Raw genomic sequence first — 17,485 nt, 5'->3', positions numbered from 1 at the left:
AAGTGGAGGCACAGAAATGGACATGAGCCCTGCAGACACCTTTGGCAGCAGCCCATACATGAGGAGCTCCAATCGCATGACGATCTTCTTTCACAACAGCCTTAAATCCATCTTTAAAACACTTAACAGCTCTCCAAATGGGAAGCTAAAGTAAGACCAGCTCTTACTGGCTTCACAGTTGATGCTTTTTGGAAGAGTTTAGGCACAGGGTAATAGTAACAGATCAATACGGCTTAATCAGGGAAGTGCTATCCTTAGTGTCATTACAACCACAACATCCTACCAACAGAAAAACTTTAGAGAAAAGTTCAGGTGACCAGAATAGGAATGAAATATTTAGCCCTCTACAGCAATCTGAATACATCCCGGGTTAATGACAGAGATGTACTATAGGCAGGATGAGTCACTGGAAAATGCACCATATGCAGAGACTTATATCTCATTTAAACCATTCAGTACAGGTGCGAAATTCATTCCAAAGACCATCTCAGCCTGTAAGAAATTCCTCTCTTAACAAAGATGTGATCAACTCCATATACTGAATTTAAACTTCAGTTCTGAGAGTACAGCTATGGGAATTTAAGTAAATTTGACATTTCCATAAGCTGGTATGGTAGCAATGTTAGAGCTATTCATATACCTGAATAATTTGTAAATTAAAAGTGAATTATCTTACCTGCAGTGTCAGTGCTGCTCTTGCTGGACACAATTTTCAACATCATCTTCTCACTAAGTAATAAAAAGAAAAATCATAGTTTTAACTTAGTAACACACTGTAGTGAAGTTTATAATCAGCATATTAAATGCCCATATCTAGCATACATGTATTTAATTAAAATCACCGGTAGTTTGTCAGTTGTTTAGGATTTTTTTAATCAGCTTTTAATACTAGTTAAGCAAGGAATGGAATATAAGCAGTAGAAAGCAGAGATGTAGCTCCATTAATTCTTTTCATCACAAAGAGTAATGCAGTTAATCTCCATCTATCATTTGGCATATTCTTCCTCTCTGCCTAGCATTCTCATGGGGATGATAAAGATATTGAAAAATGATTGAGCATTCAGGGATTTTTACTATTACATTCAAATAATTTTTTTGATTGATTACTAAAATCATTACAGAGAAACAGATTTAATGAATTTTTTTTTTACCTAGAAGCATCTTTGCTATTACTTGTATTTGGCCCTTTAAAAAGCGCAGACTGAACAAGACCAGTTAAACTGGCAATCTGTTTCTCCATGGCTTGTATCCTCTCTCTGTAAGACAAGAGAACCGTTTGTTAAAGCCAGATATATTTGCTTTCAGACTTGTTTTTCTAGGTGAATGATTACCACAGGGTTGGAAAGACACTTCAGAGCTTGTGCAAAGGCCCATGGGTACCCGTTTGTATATACCTTGTTGCAGCAGCTTACCACATCTTGGTTTGGACAGCTTTTGCATGGGAACAGACAATAAAAAAGACATCTGCTTGGTTAAAAAAGAACAAAGCAATCAACCACCTAGGTAATAAACTTCTAATGATCTCACAATACGGGCACTTAAACCAATCAGTTAAGGCCTCTTAGAACTAATGAAAACAATGTTTTTCAGCATTACATATATTTTTTCTTTTACCTACACTGAATCAATAGTTTTGCCTGTATATAAGGTTTCAGGATTAAAGACTTTACACTTCTTGTTACTATTTTTACTTTCCCCAAACCCAGGATTTTAGTCTGTGGAGCATTTAATCTGCCCAAGCTGACTACTTCCCAGCCCAAATCCTTTGCACCTGACATCACAACTGTCTGCTTTGGAAAGGACAGCAATGTGGCAGACAGGCACAGAACATCAAATGCAGACTGCACAGCAACTGCACAACGGAAGAGATTTATTTTCATGCACGTATCATGAGAAACTCCTAAAAACCAGAAGAAAAGAAATTAAGAAGAACTGTACCAGGTATGGTCAGTGTTTTCCATAGGTGCCAAAGGCCACTAAACTACAACAATCACTTTTTTGGATAGGAAAGCTAACATTTGTGTACTTTTCGGTTTATATAAACGCACATATTAGTCAGATACAAGGTGACTTCCTCAGTGGGCCTTTTGCTGCAAGAGGTGCCTACTTTCACATGGCAGTGACACACCATAACACAGACGCATCAATACGGGACCTCAGGACATTCTGAAAATGCATCCCTATAGGCCAGCAGTTAAGTGACTGGGGAGACACGCAAAAGCAAATGCTGACAGTGAGTTGTGATTTTGGAAGAACACTGATTTTGGGAGAATCGTTATTTTGGGATCAAAACTTCTCAAAAAGCAAGGGACTAAGATCAGCAGCGATGACTGCTGACAGAAGATGAGACAGACATACGCAGCCTCGGACAGCCTGCTGCAGGGACTATCCATCACCACTGCAGCATCCTGGGCACGTGGGAGCAGCCAAGCTCCAGTTACTCTCAGCTTCAGTTGCTGTTTGGTGGCCAATGCAACAATGCCAATAGATAAGGGCCACATAAACTCAAATATAGGTATGAATATTAGGCAAAAGCAAGCTGACACGAATCAAAGTGAGTAACCAACAATTCAGATTATCCAAGTTAATTATTTCACATTCAAGGAATGAACTAGAGGTTTCCTGGGATAGCATGCAGATACCATAGCCAGGGGGGACTCTGAGACACCCAGACATTGAGAAAACACAGCAGCAAAACAAGTAGTGAGAGGCTAACGGACACAAGGAAGCAAGAAGAGAGAGTTCAGTCAGTCCCCAGCTGGCAGATGTGTTCTTACTGCAATTTATTACAGAGTACACATCTTACTTTTCTGTCTTCATGTTGAAAGGAGATGAGAAGACTAGTGAATCTGACCTAATTCATTTCAAACCAAGAAGCACGTTACAGAGTTTCCACTACTGTTAAGTTTTAAAACAAAAAATTGGTTTAGGCTACAGTGACCTTTGGAACAAAAGCAAGTACTAAAAGCCTGGGATAACTATCTTCTAACAAATTTTAATGCAGCATTTTTGACACTTAATAATGAAAACATTTTTTTTTTCCCAGATAATCATCACAAAACCTTCCTGGAACTAAACTCAATTGGAAGTCTATCTGTTTTACCAATTCATAAATATGATGTTTTTTCCATCCCACATTCGATAATCTGGAAGCAATTTTCTGCTTCAAAAGACATTATGGCAACACAAAGCTGATCTTGTCCTTTGCCATGAAATCTAGGAAAATATGTTGTTAAGAGAGAGAGGGATGTTCCAGAGATAGGAGATGATGAAAAACGAATGAAATACTGGAACCAATTGCACAGATGACAGTATTTTTCATATGGTAAAAGCATTAAGAATGTGAAGAATCTACATGTGCTCTGTAGTTACTCCATTAAAGACATGGCAGGATTTTTCCTGTAATCGTTTCACTGCAATACCCAGACTTGTTATGGCCATCAGCATGAAACATTTCAAAAACAGGTGTCTGAAAGGAGGTGTCTTTTAGGCATTAAATAAGATGACCTGATTTTCGGAGACCTGGTGATCTGACGGAAAGCAGGGGGAGGCAGTGTGCTCCAGCACAGGCAGGGAGAGACGTGGCTGTCCCAGTGGCTGTGGATGGAGGGATGGTGGCCCAGTCTTGCCGCCCACTGCACAGCCCCAGAGGAGAGGGATGGGCTCTGCAACAGCCCCCTTCCTCTCCATCTTCCCTGTGAAGGGCTGGAGCAACTTTGGCTCCAAAGGAAGAAAAGGAACGCTTTCTTCAGCCTGTGCCAGGTGGGGGGGTCTATCAGGGATGCCAGCCCTGTCATGACGGTTGCGCATTTTTAGCTCTCAACACTATATTTTCTACCTCTCTCTATGCTTCCTCCTATGGAGAGGTAAGGTGGGCCGCCATCCCCCTGCACCAGGCAGGCCGGGGTCCTGTGGATGGGGCACTCCAGTGACATGGGACAGGCCAGGACTCCGGTGACAGGAGGCGGGCCAGGGCCCAGTGGACAGGACAGGCTGGGATGTGGGTACTAGGAGAGAGGGTCAGGCAGAACAAAGCATGGTGGTGCCTCTCTGTTGGTGGTGGCTGCACAAGAGGCCAAACCCCATCTCTGTTCCCAGATAAACCTGCACCTCTTCACCACCCAGGAAGAACAGGGAGGGTCCCTTCTGCCACAGTTGAAAAACGGCTGTTTTATCAGCCTGAGCACAGAGACATTGTTTCACATTGTTTTCTTGTGAATGCTGGCAGCGTCAGAGGTGGTAGTAGTGTGGTGGGGGAGGAAACAAGGGGGCAAGGTCAGAAGCAACTCCCAGCTCTAGCAGGACTCTCCGTCAGGCTTGGCTTTGGCTTGTCGCAGACCTCGGCCGGCAATGGGATGCTCACCAGCCCTGTTCACCCTGATCCACAGCCCCTGGCCCCAGGAACATCCAGGAATGGAGCCCTGCCTTAGCATCTTGCTCCCTAAATTCAGCAGAAGCAAAACTCCCCTGGCTTCTCCGGGAACTGTGCACTGAGACATCAGATTTCATCACCATATTTCTTCCTTACAGCTTCACTGAGGTTTCATGACATTCCCCCCACTGCAATTAACTGCAAGTAATCCCAAGCAGAGTACAGCGTATTGCTGAATTCCGACTTCATAGAGTGATGCTATTTGCGTGTGACTTGCATGTTCCTTCCCTTTCCTGGGGAGTTCTTTAGTATTCACAGTACTTAGAGGATTCATCATACAGACAGCAAATAGAACTCGTCTGTGTAACTGTTCATTCATGTTCCTGTCTGACCCCAGGCTGTGCAGAGCATCATTCATAAAAGACGTACTTAAATAACAAGTTTGGCACCATGAACTAATTGGCAGACTATCTTGGAGAAAGATTTTCAGTGACTTCACATTTTATAGTTAGACTTCGAGTAAAGTCTGTATAGTAATCAAAAAAGAGGGTCAAAGATAAGGCAAAATAACGTTTCCTCCTATATTATTCAACATCTTTCACAAAGGAAGACAAAATATTGGCCCTATGTAAAGTAGCTGAGCGGGTGTATCTGCAAAATCCACCTTCTTATACAATTCTCAGTGCATTGCTGATCGAGTCTCCCACTGTCCATGGCTTCACAGAGTAAAACCTTTCCATGCAAATGCACGGAGAGTCCATCCGTATTTTAACATATTAAACAATAAAGTGGTTTTGTGATGGGAACAATATCCAGTAAGCTACATGACGTGGCCATTACACTTTAGTCTTGAACTGCGAGCCACAAGCTGTGAACACGATCGCATTTTTTGCTCAGTCCTACCATTATCTTTCCTCACTAATGTGGCATGTAACGAAGAGAACAAAAGTTGTGTTCAGGCAGAACGCAGTACACAACCACAGTTCACTCCTGAAATGCTTTTGGAAGAAAAATGTTCTATAGAAGTATCTTGCTATTTTAAGGATTGTATTTTAGTGAGTAGCAGCATTTATTATATACATATTCAGCACTATCAAACAACTTAGAATTTTGCAACACAACATCAGTTTTAAATGCAAAGAATGTAAGTTAAATGACATTTAATCTAATGCACTTTTGGATAAACAGCTTCTTTTCCAAATTATGAACATTTAAACATCTGCTCTGTAGCGATTTCCAGAAGTGTCCACCATAAGCTACATAAATGGGCCATCCAAAAATATGATAGCAAATCACTCTTTAACCAACTCATGCTTACTCACAAAAATGCACTGATTCTTCCCGTAAACATCAGATTTAAGGGACGATGACCCCTTGAAGCTGAACTGCTGCAACCTGTTATGACTTCTAATATTTTTGTGCATATGAATACTAACATATTTTATTTTTTTAAATCTCCATAAACTTGTTTCTTCTCATAGTTGTAAAAGAGCTTCATATGGAACTCTTCCAGCAAATTTATACCACAGAGGTAGCTACCTTGAAAACACCAGAGGTAAAACAGATACAAGAAAGAATTGTGTGAAGCAATTAAATCCCCCTCAACCCTAGCTTAAATAACAAGCTTAACAAGACTGGCTTCCACAATGCAAAATTAAAATGGGAAACTCCAAAAGAAGGGATCAGAAACAGTGGGTTTCATCTTTTGTAGACCCAAATCTGCTGCAGTTAACACTCCAAAGGTAACGGACCCATTTTCTTCAACAAATCCAGGACACAGTCAACAGAGGTCAGATCTGCTTCAAGTACCCAACATATTCTTATAAAGTACATATATATCCCACTTCAGCCCTGGACTGGAAAAATTGAAGGAGAATTAACAGAGGAAGAGAGGTTCAGTTTAACTTCTAGTATTGTCACTATCCATTTTAATCTTTTCTCTGACATACTTAAACTACACATTGTCCTGAGGTTGCAACAGTGCTACTCAAAAGCAATCTCCACAAAGAGGAGGCATAAGAGATAGTTTTTTTGTTCTCTGCCCACTCCACCAGGGACTGAAGAAACAACAGTGTTGAGATGATTGTTTTGAGGCTTGCAGGGTCCTCAAGCCACTCCTCAATGAGTCAGAATGGGAAGCCTCTCTTGTCACAGTGCACAAATGCAAAAGACCTCCCTCCTCAATATCCTCAAGGCTAACAGATACTCAATCTGCCCTTTTGCTGCTACCTCACACCTGACACCGTCTGCATGCAGGCTGACTGAACACACTACCATTTGCTTTCTGTGGCCTGGTTTTCAGGCTCTCTGAACAGTCATCAGCAAGTAGATAATACGCATCACAGAGCAGCATACACCCCGTTTTACCATGCCTGCAAGAGGATGAATTCAAGCCCCATCTCTCCAATCCCAAAATATTCTTACTCACAGAAGCAAGCCCAGCGGTACTGCTTCTGGGTGTAAACTGTAAGTCCTACACAACAGGCTACAGGATACCTTTCTTCCATTATATATGTCACCTTTCAGGTGTTCATAACAACCTTGTAACAATTCAGCCCCTGCTGAAAAGCAAAAGCCCCTCAACCTGGATAACCTTGGTGTTCCTTCTTTAGTTTAGTACAATCTCAACAGTGTTTACTTTCAAAGTTTATGGAATTATTATAAAGCTAAAATAAGGCTTAGAGCATTTTGCATCTGTAGAACTCAAACGCAATTCTTAATATTGCAGGGGTTAGAAAACACACCAATATGCATGAATTGCCTTTGGTAATTTTTTAAAAGTCACACTTTCTCAAGGTTAAAAACCCCACATCCCATAAGGGCAGCTTTCAGAATTATTTTTTCAGTGCCATGTGGCTAACACACACCATGCTGAATTTTAAGGTCATGTATTGCTATTTTCATCACAGTAAATGTATTCTGGGACCAGGACTAAAACTCCTGGTGCAAAGCTCTCCTTAAGAAGTTGCAGAACTCTGTGTATAGTTGCTCTTTATATATTCCTAAATACACAGCTTTGTGCATATCTGAGTAGCTGATCAGATGCTCAGAGGGAAGAAATTCTCACAGACTGGAAAGTTATTGGTTATTTTCAACACCCTAAAGTGAACCTTGTAAAATTTTCAATCTGAAGCCTACCTCTTTGATTAGAATTGGCAAATATAGTTAGAATTATTTCATAGTTGTAATAATGGAAGCTTGAAAAGAAATGTCAGGTTTTTCTTGGAAACAAACAGATACAAATCAGGTTTCACTGACTCTAGATTGTAATATGCCCTAATTCATATCCTTGAGTCAACATAACTACCAAGCTATAAGCCTGTAATTTTTGTGGCTGACTGATTTTCTTACATCCTCCATTTTCTCCCCCCCAATGGATCTCACAACACATTCTTTTTTCTGAGCAAGCGTGGTCAGATGCGACTAATTGTTGAGCAAGTTGCTCAGGTGGAAGGGAAATTTGGGAGCTATACAAAGCTCTGTATCTCCTCAGTAGTTAAGGCAGCAGTTACCTTTGGCCTCTGTGAGCTTAGCATTTTCCAGCTATTCATGTCCACTTTCCTAAAGAGCTCTATAAAAGTTAACAGCACAAACAATACACTAGAGATTAGCGCAGCTCATACAAATACACAGCAACTGACTGGCAGCACAACGATTTTTTCTCTCCTAGGGCACGGTCTATGGCAGGAGAAGCCTTCACAGACCTTTGCGTAAATCTGGTCTTTAAAAAGACAGGAGAGATCACTGTCGTCATTGTTAATGCACAAAAGTTAACAACAGTCAGGTCACCAACTACTTGTGATGCTGGAAAAATCACTGGGAACAGCATTTGTGTTTCAGTTTCTTCCCTGAGACAGACTTGCTCTACTCAGCAGTTTCCCCTTGAGGAACATTATTATAAACAACTGTCCTATTTTTATGTAAATTCATGTTTTACAGGAGATAAGACAGTAATGATAAATTCTTCCCATTTCCTAACACTAGATGAGAAAAATTCCACTCCATAAAAAACCAAAATTGTAATATGAGAGTGTCATTCTTAACGGGGATGAAATATATTCTCTTATTAGCTAGAACAGAACATCATTTGTTCTTGTAACATGATCTGGTTGTCTGGAAAGAAAAATCCTAGTTAATCATTTTGTTTTATTATATTTTTTCCAATGACTGAAATTTACACAAATGAAAATAACGAGGGATTCATCATGGGTTGACAATACGTTCAGATTAATAACGGGTGGTGTCGCATCTCCTCTAAATTACTAACTACCTTGACAGACGGCTAATAAACACCGCAGCCCAGCACAGCAGTCTCCTACACATTACATTGTCCCCTGGGTGTTAAACGGCACAAGATGTGCAATTAGGAATGTTTCTCGCTTGCATAAATTAAGCCCCAGCTTTGCTTTACCTTGTCTCCTTGTCCTTGGGCATCGCAGGTGATCCATAGCCAAAAGCCTGCTTGTCGACTGGAGAGGGCACTGCCTCGGCCATGCCCGGCAGGCCGAGGGCACTCCGTCCTTTCGCATCCACAAACACAGGCGGTCCTGGCTCCTTCTTGAAGGACTGGCGGCTGGGGGAAGACCTGTCAGGCTGGATGGTGTGGGGGGAAATGTGAGCACTATGGTGAGGATGAATATCGATTATTCTCATGTCAGCCACCCGGTGGGGTGAGGCAGGAGGTGTTTTGGAGCCAAGAGTGGGCAAGTGGCTCTCCGGGTACTTTCGTGACTTCTGTCGATACAAGGACTGCTCCAGCACTTCAGGCTGCAAAGAGGGGCTGCAGTAAGTGCTTGATGACCTCATGGCATTGCGATGGTAGGCCACAATGTGATCGGGGACGTCGAGGGGGTGTCCAGAGTGGGGTGCAGCCACGCTCATCCTGCTCTCATGAAACAAGTAGGGGTCACTGTACAGACCTTCATTTCGGATCAGGGCAAGGTTTTTGTTACTCATATCCTCATCTGGCTTCACGTCCCGTCTCTCCAAAATGGCGCTTGGGCTGGGTGATATCGAGCGCGAGGCTGGCACACTGGAGAGACGGTCCCTGGGGATGGTGGCATTGCCTGGCACACCCATGGGCCGGCCCCCGCTGTAGGGAATCCTGGATGGAGAGGGAGGCATGGAATGGGGCACTGGGGTGGAAGGTGGAGAGCTGGGCATCGCGTGCGGAGAGTGTGTGGCAGATCCAGGGCGGGAAGTGCTTGGTCCTGTATAAGCAATTTCCCTCTGCATCTAGAAAGAAAAGGAAAAACATAAAATATAAAATTACTGAATGAGCAAAACATGGTGCGGGTTGTGACAACCGTTACAGCTACAGAAACAAGAAGGGGAAAAAAACCCCAACCCTCTGGACCAAATAATTTGTCATCTGCGTTAATAAAACACTTTGGGAGCTCAGTGTCTAAAGAAAAATAACAACTATAAACAGCAATAAAATGGGCTACATGTTGAAGGAATATGAGAGTTTTAAAATGTGCTGTTACTGACTCAAATACCATTTTACCCTAATCTGATATTCACATCTACTGAAGCTGAAATTGGGGGTTATAGTGCCAGGTGTTCTAAGTACGTGTAGCCAGTGACAGACTTAAAAACAGTTTATTGATCAGGCTAGAGTTCACTGACTCCAAACCAGTATGAAAATGCTGATGCTCTGGCATCACAAACAGACCTTAGACAAGAAAAATATATATTATAACTAATTGGCCATTTGCTTCAGTGCAGGATTTAACATTTTGCTAATAACTTGATGTGGTGTTTAATACACAAAGGATACACAAAGCATAGGGGAACACACACAAATGTTTATTGGCTGTAACACAGTCACGTTGCATGAAAACAGTCTGACCCCACAGAGCATGTGCCATAAGTTTCCCTCATTGCAAAGGTAACAGTGCTTCAGACACTTTGTGGAGCGCACACACAGGAAGTCCATTTTACCATAGTTACATAAGCAGCAGCAGTGACTCGCCAGCAGTAAGGAATGAGCAAGCACGAAAAAGAAAGGGGAGACTTCCATACCAATGTATTAGTGCTTTGTTAACAGAGGCCTTGGCAAAAATCTGCAATGGACATGCATGCGTCTGAGGCTATAGCATCTCACTCTCCCGAGCAATGGACCTCTCTAGATGGCTGAACACTGTCTCTGACAAACACAGGAGAAATACTCCCTCTAGCAAGCATCATGAGCCTGCTCTGGCGCCATTAGGGTAAGGTGGATAAACAGGGAGATGAAAAATTCTTCTGGGTTCCACCAACTACCTAAGAAAAAACCTACAGTTTCTAAAATTTGTGTTGGCAATTTCAGCTTACCTCTTCATCACTTGCAAGGGATTGTAGAAAACTGAGCATCACCAACATGACTACACACTCTTAAACTTACAGAGCACACACTAATGCGCAGTGGTAGTTGCTGATCTGCAATATTCACCATTTTTCACCCCTCTCACTCCTTGCTTTGAAAATATGACTGGATTCATTACAGTTAGAGTGATCCATGGCTGATGAAGCAAGAAATTATATTCTACTCCTGCCTCACCACAGGTTCTTCTACCGTTAAGGGAATTGCGATAGCAGTATATAAACAATAGCTGTTCTCATCACAGCAGGCTCTGCACTTGGGGATTATAAACAATGTTCCCCAGGGCCAGAGATCAAAAGTCTGGGAGTATCAGGTATCAGAAAAAAGAAAGGAGATAACTTCATTGTGGCAGCAGCAATAATAATTAAGTGTAACAGAACAAAGGAGTATGCTGGGATGGGTCATAAAAGAGCCAGACAAAAGTCATCACACCAAAGGGTAACATGGGATAATATTTTTCATTTGAACAGAGAATTATTGTAGTCTGGAATTTAAAATAAAATATAACTAAGCAGTATTAATAAAACTGTCAGTGGGCACTCAACATAGTTTTCTATTGCCTTGAAGAAACACTGCAACATACTGAGCTGTATTGTACGTTCAGATTCTGGACCTAGGTCAACAGAACAGCTTTGGGATCATGTCTCAAGGGATAGGCAGCCACAGATGATTTGCACTGAGGGAAATGCCCAGACAAAGAAAATCTTTGCTGGTTTCTACTGTACGAGCTATACCATGCCCTGTTTAGCTGCTTCAGCTAAAGCTACCATGGATGCAATAGTATCTGGCACAGAAACCATAGACGCTGGCATACGCTGGGTTGCAGTGAGAGGAAAATTCCAATGTTACCTTGAAGAGAGGAGAAAATTTCCATGGGAAGCTTTGAAAGCAACAGGTTTAATCTCCCCTCACTTCTGGACTTCATATTCCTGCATATGCTCATTCATTTCTCATAAGTCAAAGAAATCTGTCAAAGAAAAATTCCTATTTTCCACCTTAGTGTATTGCCATACTTCAAGATGGAAATGAGGACTTCAAATATGGGGCTGAGCTATTGCTCAAAACCCTGTCTCTGAGTATTGACGTGTATAATGCTATTTACTTTTGCTTTAAAATAGTGCTTGGGAGTACACAGCCTGAATCATGACCCCATTGGGCTGGGCAGGACACAAATGCCTGGGCAGTCAACCCCTTCCTGAAAAGTTCACTTTCTATTTTAAGCCATGACTCACACATGGGTGGAGCGTGTAGAAGGGGAGAGCAGATGGAGCCAGAGAGTCCAGGGTGCCCAGGGCAGGTGCACCAGGACGTGTGGACTAGGCAGGGACATGAGCTGGTGACCAGGAGCCAGGTGGCTTTCTGCCACCTGGTTCATATTTTGTCTTTTTCCACTTTTCTCACTTCTCCAAAATCTCCAGATTCTTTGTTAAGGGCAACTTTAAAACTGTGAAGGATGGTCTCTTGCTTCTTTTCTATATATCTGTTGTGTAACATTCAAGGCACACTACTGTCTCTCAAATACACACCCGACTTTCTGTGCTTTTTCTTCTGTCTTCCACCACAAACCCTCCATGTTCAATGAAAATAGGTACTTGAATATGCAGGCTCTTTTGAGCCACGTGTTCTTGGACTCTAACTAAATGACTCAGGAACAAAGAAAATTTATATTGGGCTTATCTGGGCCTCTAAATATGGGGTGCTATCACAGGCAATTGCTTTGCGGCCAAAAGGAAGAAGATTTTTTTAGTGCGAGCATAGCATCATGTGCTTTTCGACTGCACGTAATATATTTGCCTGAGGGTGCGGTTTTCTGTAGCACATAGCTCTTCCTTGTTCTTACTCCCTGTAGACTTTACATCCTTGAAATAGAAACTGGTTTTGTCAATCATTAGGTTAAAATACGGCAAATGGCCAGCAACAATTTCTATATAAAAAATTTGAGAGGAAAAGGCATCACTTTTTATTTTAGAACAAGTTGGCATACTCAATATCTTGCTGTATTTTGAATATGACTATATGTGGAAAGGTAGCAAACCAGCTATCCGTCCACCCAGATGGATGGCCTTATAAAGAGTCTGGCTCCTGGTAGCTCACAGAAGAGTGGGCAGACTCAGCGTCTTTGCATACAGCAGAATACAATGCTTGTGGCAGCTCCTGGCCTCTTGATTAGCACAGCTCCCCTGAAAGAAGGAGAGAGTCATGGTATCGTAAGTCTTATGGACAGCAAAGAGCAAGATCCTATTCAGGAGTTCAACAGCTGGTGATTTCTGAAATACAGTCCAGTCTGACTTGTCCATCAGGACCAATACAACACTATGCTCATCTTTACTCTAAATTTGTTAGGGCTGTCCTTTCTCATAGGTTACTTTTACGGTCTGTCCCAACATGGGCATCTCACAGTGAAGAAGTTGTCCTTACTTCTGTCTCTCCAGCTGTCTCCACACATCACTTGCACCTGTGGCACACAGCAGACAGGGCATGTGAAGCCGTGCCTGCACGCACACCAGGGCGATGCCAGTTAGCACTAAGCAGTAAGCCTACCACTGATTCATCAGCACCACACCAACTGTTCACCTCACCGTACAGGAGGCTACCAGAGGTACAGCCTGACTCATGCCAGTATCTGCTAACATCTTATAGGAAAACATGGGCAAAGGGAAAAGTAGGCCAGAGTTTCTGACCTGGCAGCCCTTCTCATTGCTCTCCCAGGTCCTTTCTACGTCAACAGAGAACGCAGTGACTGGCTTTACCCCAAGGATTTCAGCCTGCCAGAATACCTACATGGAGCATGTTCCCTAGATGGAACTTAGCCGTGCACCCGCTCAGAGACACTCTGAGTTCCCAGCAGACTGCATTAATCACCTCTCAGGCATGTGAAGCTATTACTTTTCTTATTCTCCCGCTGACACCCTGCCTTTCCCTGAGAAAACTGCACCTATGCTCCTTAGGCTGGCTCACCCAACAGAAAACAGCGAGGACACATGCAAAGAATTCAAGAGCTTGGAATGTCTTTGATGGAAAAGCTACAGAAACACTAAGTACTGATACAATACTGATAAATTCATCTGTCTGTAAAGAGACCTTTTACGGGAATTCCTCACCAGAAGAAAATCCTCTAAAAAGTGAGGCAATCCATCACTTTTCTCATAAGTAAAGACTCAAACAACCCCAAATCCAACAACAATACAATCCCTGAATTTGTTCATTCCTCATGAAAATAAATTTTCAGCATTACTGTACTATTTGTCAAAAACACTCAGTTTAATCAGCAGTTGCACTATAAAATACCTCTTCTATCATGACTTTCATTTAGGTTGGCTTTGGACAGCTGAAAACACAAATCTGCTTTTGCAAAGAACCTGTTATATATGGTTTTAATATTTCTAGAATTATATAACTTACAATAAGAAACAGTGCTCTTGAAAATCGGTAAACAGTCTGCAAAATTTTTAAAGTATCTGTACAATGATTAACTGAAGTCAAATCCTTATGCTATTAGACACCACTGAGAGGTTGTCACACTTGTCTGTTCTTCCCTTCTCATAGTATGCCTTCTAATTCCTATAAATTTCCCCACTTCATCGGGTAATTGCAGAAAAAAAACAGGCTGGCTGCAGCTGCTGGTTCCTCCAGCTGCCCAATGCTATACTTGAAAACTGCAAACATATTAGCATAATTTTTAGCTTTTCCTGGTGAATAACTTTCCAATGAAAAAGTATTTTCAGCAGACTGCTAATCCAAAAGAGCTGAAACATTTAGTAAAAAAATCAGTAAAGACAAAAGCTGGAAAAAAACTGCCCAGCAGATTTCAGTCAAACACTGACATTGTTTCTTGTGAGACATTCCTGGAGTTCTCTAGAGCTTTGGCTTTCCAGATTCACAGACCCGGTGCAGCTCGGTCAGAGTCCGCCTTGGGGTAGGGACGTTGTCATGGTCTCTTCAGCAGAGCTGGTAGTTTTTGGGTGATCTTCTGGACCAAGTAGTAAGGCATGCCAGGGCTTTCAATGTCCATTGCTCCTCAGCAGTGCTTTCAGACTAGAAGTTTATTGGTAATTTTGGCAAACGATACCCAAAAGAGAGAGTTCAGACCACAAAACAGCTGACCTAAGCTAAGTTGGAGACCTGGCTTCAGTTGAGTCTGGCCCTGTAGTATAAGGCTCTAGGAGCTGCCAGGGTTCACAATTGGTTTTCATTATGGGAACCACATGCTGATAAAATAAAACTGATTTCAAACATTCAGATTTCCCATGAATGGGGAACTCTAAGACCCAGCTAGCTTGTCCCACATATTTCCATTGTGCTTTCCTGGATAATTTTCCAGACAAGGAGTTGCAGAACCCCCTGAGAAATCTCAGCATTTATTATAATTAACTACCCATTCTTAGCATGCATCTAGGTTTCAGTTCTTTAGCTCCTTTTGCACAGTTTTGGTATATGACCAGCTGTAAAATCACTGTATTATGGTGAAAGAAGAGTTGAGCTAAAAACTCAGAACATTTATGAAACAATAATTTTCTGGTTCCAGTGACTGATTACACCAGAACAGAACATTTAATTGGACATCTATGGATGTTGCAAGAGAATAACTGAGTTTTTCTTCTTCGATTTATGCTCTTAATTCCGTGGGTTTTCTTTGCATTGATCAATAATGCTGTAATATAAGATGTTCCTTAGGATAAGCCTGTGATGGTAAGTGATGGTGAATCCACCCAGTCCTCCAGTTTCTGTGTTCATAGACAGGGGGTTTTTTAATTTTTGTTTGTTAGCTTGCTTTTGGTTTTTTTGCTGGCTAGAAGCTGACATGAATAACACAGGAGAAACAAGATGATGTTCACAGTCCTAGAAGGTGGAATTTAGAGCACATAAACAAGATCCTCCAGAAAGGAGGCATCCTGAGTGAACCTTAATCAGGTGTCATCATCATACTACTCAATAGCACTGTGACATCCAGTTATCATGCCTTTCTGCCAGTTGAGCAGGTGTACACAAAGGTTATGGTGTAAGCACTATTTTATCCTGAAGAGCTTATTTTTAGGATACATATTGTAATTGCTCGTACCCTGGCTTGAAGCTCAGCCACTGCATCACTTCCCTTTCTATGCCACAGAGCATCAAACACATTCTTAATATTATTTTCCCTTATTTTATACTGATACCTTTAATGCACACTTGCGCATGAACTCAGACGCTGCAGCAATCCAAGTGTTTTACCTCAAAGTATTTTACATGTCTCAGTATGTCCCTTTATGTCCCTGACTACACGTAAACTTAATTCATACCACATCCTAAAGTTCCCATGAGGAAAACAAAGAATACCTAGTCACTTTTTACTGAATGTAAAACAGATCCATAAAATTCTAAGCTAACCACAAAACAAATTTAATGGTAATATCAAAAATAATGTTTGATTGCTTCACCTTGCTTTTAAGTCAATGTGCATGCTGAAGATGGACCACACAAACAAGCAGAGAGGAGAGTTTCAGAGCAAACCCTACACAGTCTACCCTTTCAGGCATAATTTCTTCAGCTATCCTGATGCTACTGTGAGCATTTCTTTCTACAATTAAGAACAGTAGCACTCTTATTACACGCTTAGACAACGTTGTTACCTAAGGACAAATAAAACAACCTTTGATAAGATTTTTGCTCTGAAATAATTAAAGTCACTTACTGTTACTTAAGGAAATCACTTGTATGGCTACAGCAGTGAGATGAGCATTTGGTTCCACTTCTAATAAAGCACTTTTTGTTTTCAGTCTTGAATATAAATCCTCAGTCTATGGTATAATATTTTGTATATCCATGCCTCCTGGGAAAAGGTTTTGAAACAGTAAAAATGTTCCTTGTTCCCTCTGCTCACAGCAGGGGCAGGCCATCTTGCTTTACCCGACCATCTCAGTAATGCTGCTTCAATAGACTGAAGTACTTTTCCACATGACAAGCCTGCAATTTCTCCTCCCCTTCGAAATTAGTCACTAAATAACCTCCTTGGCATGTCACCCAGTCACAAACTGTGCAACACTATGTGATTCAATCACTCAGCCATTTTTTAATGTGTGCCTATAAGATGTATAGAAAGAAACTAACATTCTGGAATGAAGAACAAGAGAGACTCACAAAGGGGAAAGCCATAAATTAAAATAGTGAGTGAGTAACCTCTGTTTAGGTAAAAGAATGCATTTCAAAGGCAACAGTATGAAACATACACACACTAATTTCCCAGCAGATGAAGACCTCCAATTATTTAGCGAACCCAGTACACAATCTAGAAATAAAATACAGCAGTTATAAACCTTAGAAGATTTTCAGATTGGTAGCGACATTTGGTAGAAGGAACAGCAAGCCCCTCCCGTGGAGCAGGGTGTCTACTCATTAACCAGGCACCTGAGCTGCTTGGCTAACCTGAACTTTGGGGCCCCCATAAACCAATCCCACTGTTATCTCTGCAGCACACCACACTAGCTATTATGATTAGTTGTTCAGGGGTTTTCTGGTTGGGCTTTTTTTGTTTTGTTTTTTGTTTTTTTTTTAAAGGGCACAAAAGGGAAATTGAAACAAGAAGAGAAAGGATCCTTCCCTCTCTTCCATCCTCTCACCCCAAAAGACCACAGAATATAGAAAATGTCTTCTTAAAAATACAGTATTAACAGTCTAAAAGAGATGGCACTTAAATATCACAGAAGAAAATCTCATGACATGAGCACTTCCCAGTCATGCAGTTATCTTCTGCGTTAAGGGCGGGGGGGGGG

At 41.7% G+C, this 17,485-nt stretch overlaps 1 protein-coding gene across 1 annotated transcript in view; it reads right to left on the bottom strand.

The window, feature by feature from the left end:
* Positions 1–17,485, bottom strand: part of LOC104492763 (sickle tail protein homolog) — a gene marked incomplete at its 3' end in the record, with an annotated part of 90,988 nt that overhangs the window by 36,316 nt on the left and 37,187 nt on the right. Inside the window, exons 4-6 of the mRNA XM_010135356.1 lie at positions 8,784–9,607; positions 1,152–1,256; positions 677–729 (exon numbers count right to left, since the gene is read on the bottom strand). Of these exons, the coding sequence (XP_010133658.1) occupies positions 677–729; positions 1,152–1,256; positions 8,784–9,607 (982 nt within the window). The remainder of the gene's footprint in view (positions 1–676; positions 730–1,151; positions 1,257–8,783; positions 9,608–17,485) is intronic.

Source organism: Buceros rhinoceros, unplaced genomic scaffold, assembly GCF_000710305.1.
Source record: "Buceros rhinoceros silvestris isolate BGI_N320 unplaced genomic scaffold, ASM71030v1 scaffold1714, whole genome shotgun sequence".
NCBI classification, from domain to species: Eukaryota; Metazoa; Chordata; class Aves; order Bucerotiformes; family Bucerotidae; genus Buceros; species Buceros rhinoceros.
Note: the sequence above shows the minus strand (reverse complement) of the source record. Positions and strands in the feature narration are given on the sequence as shown.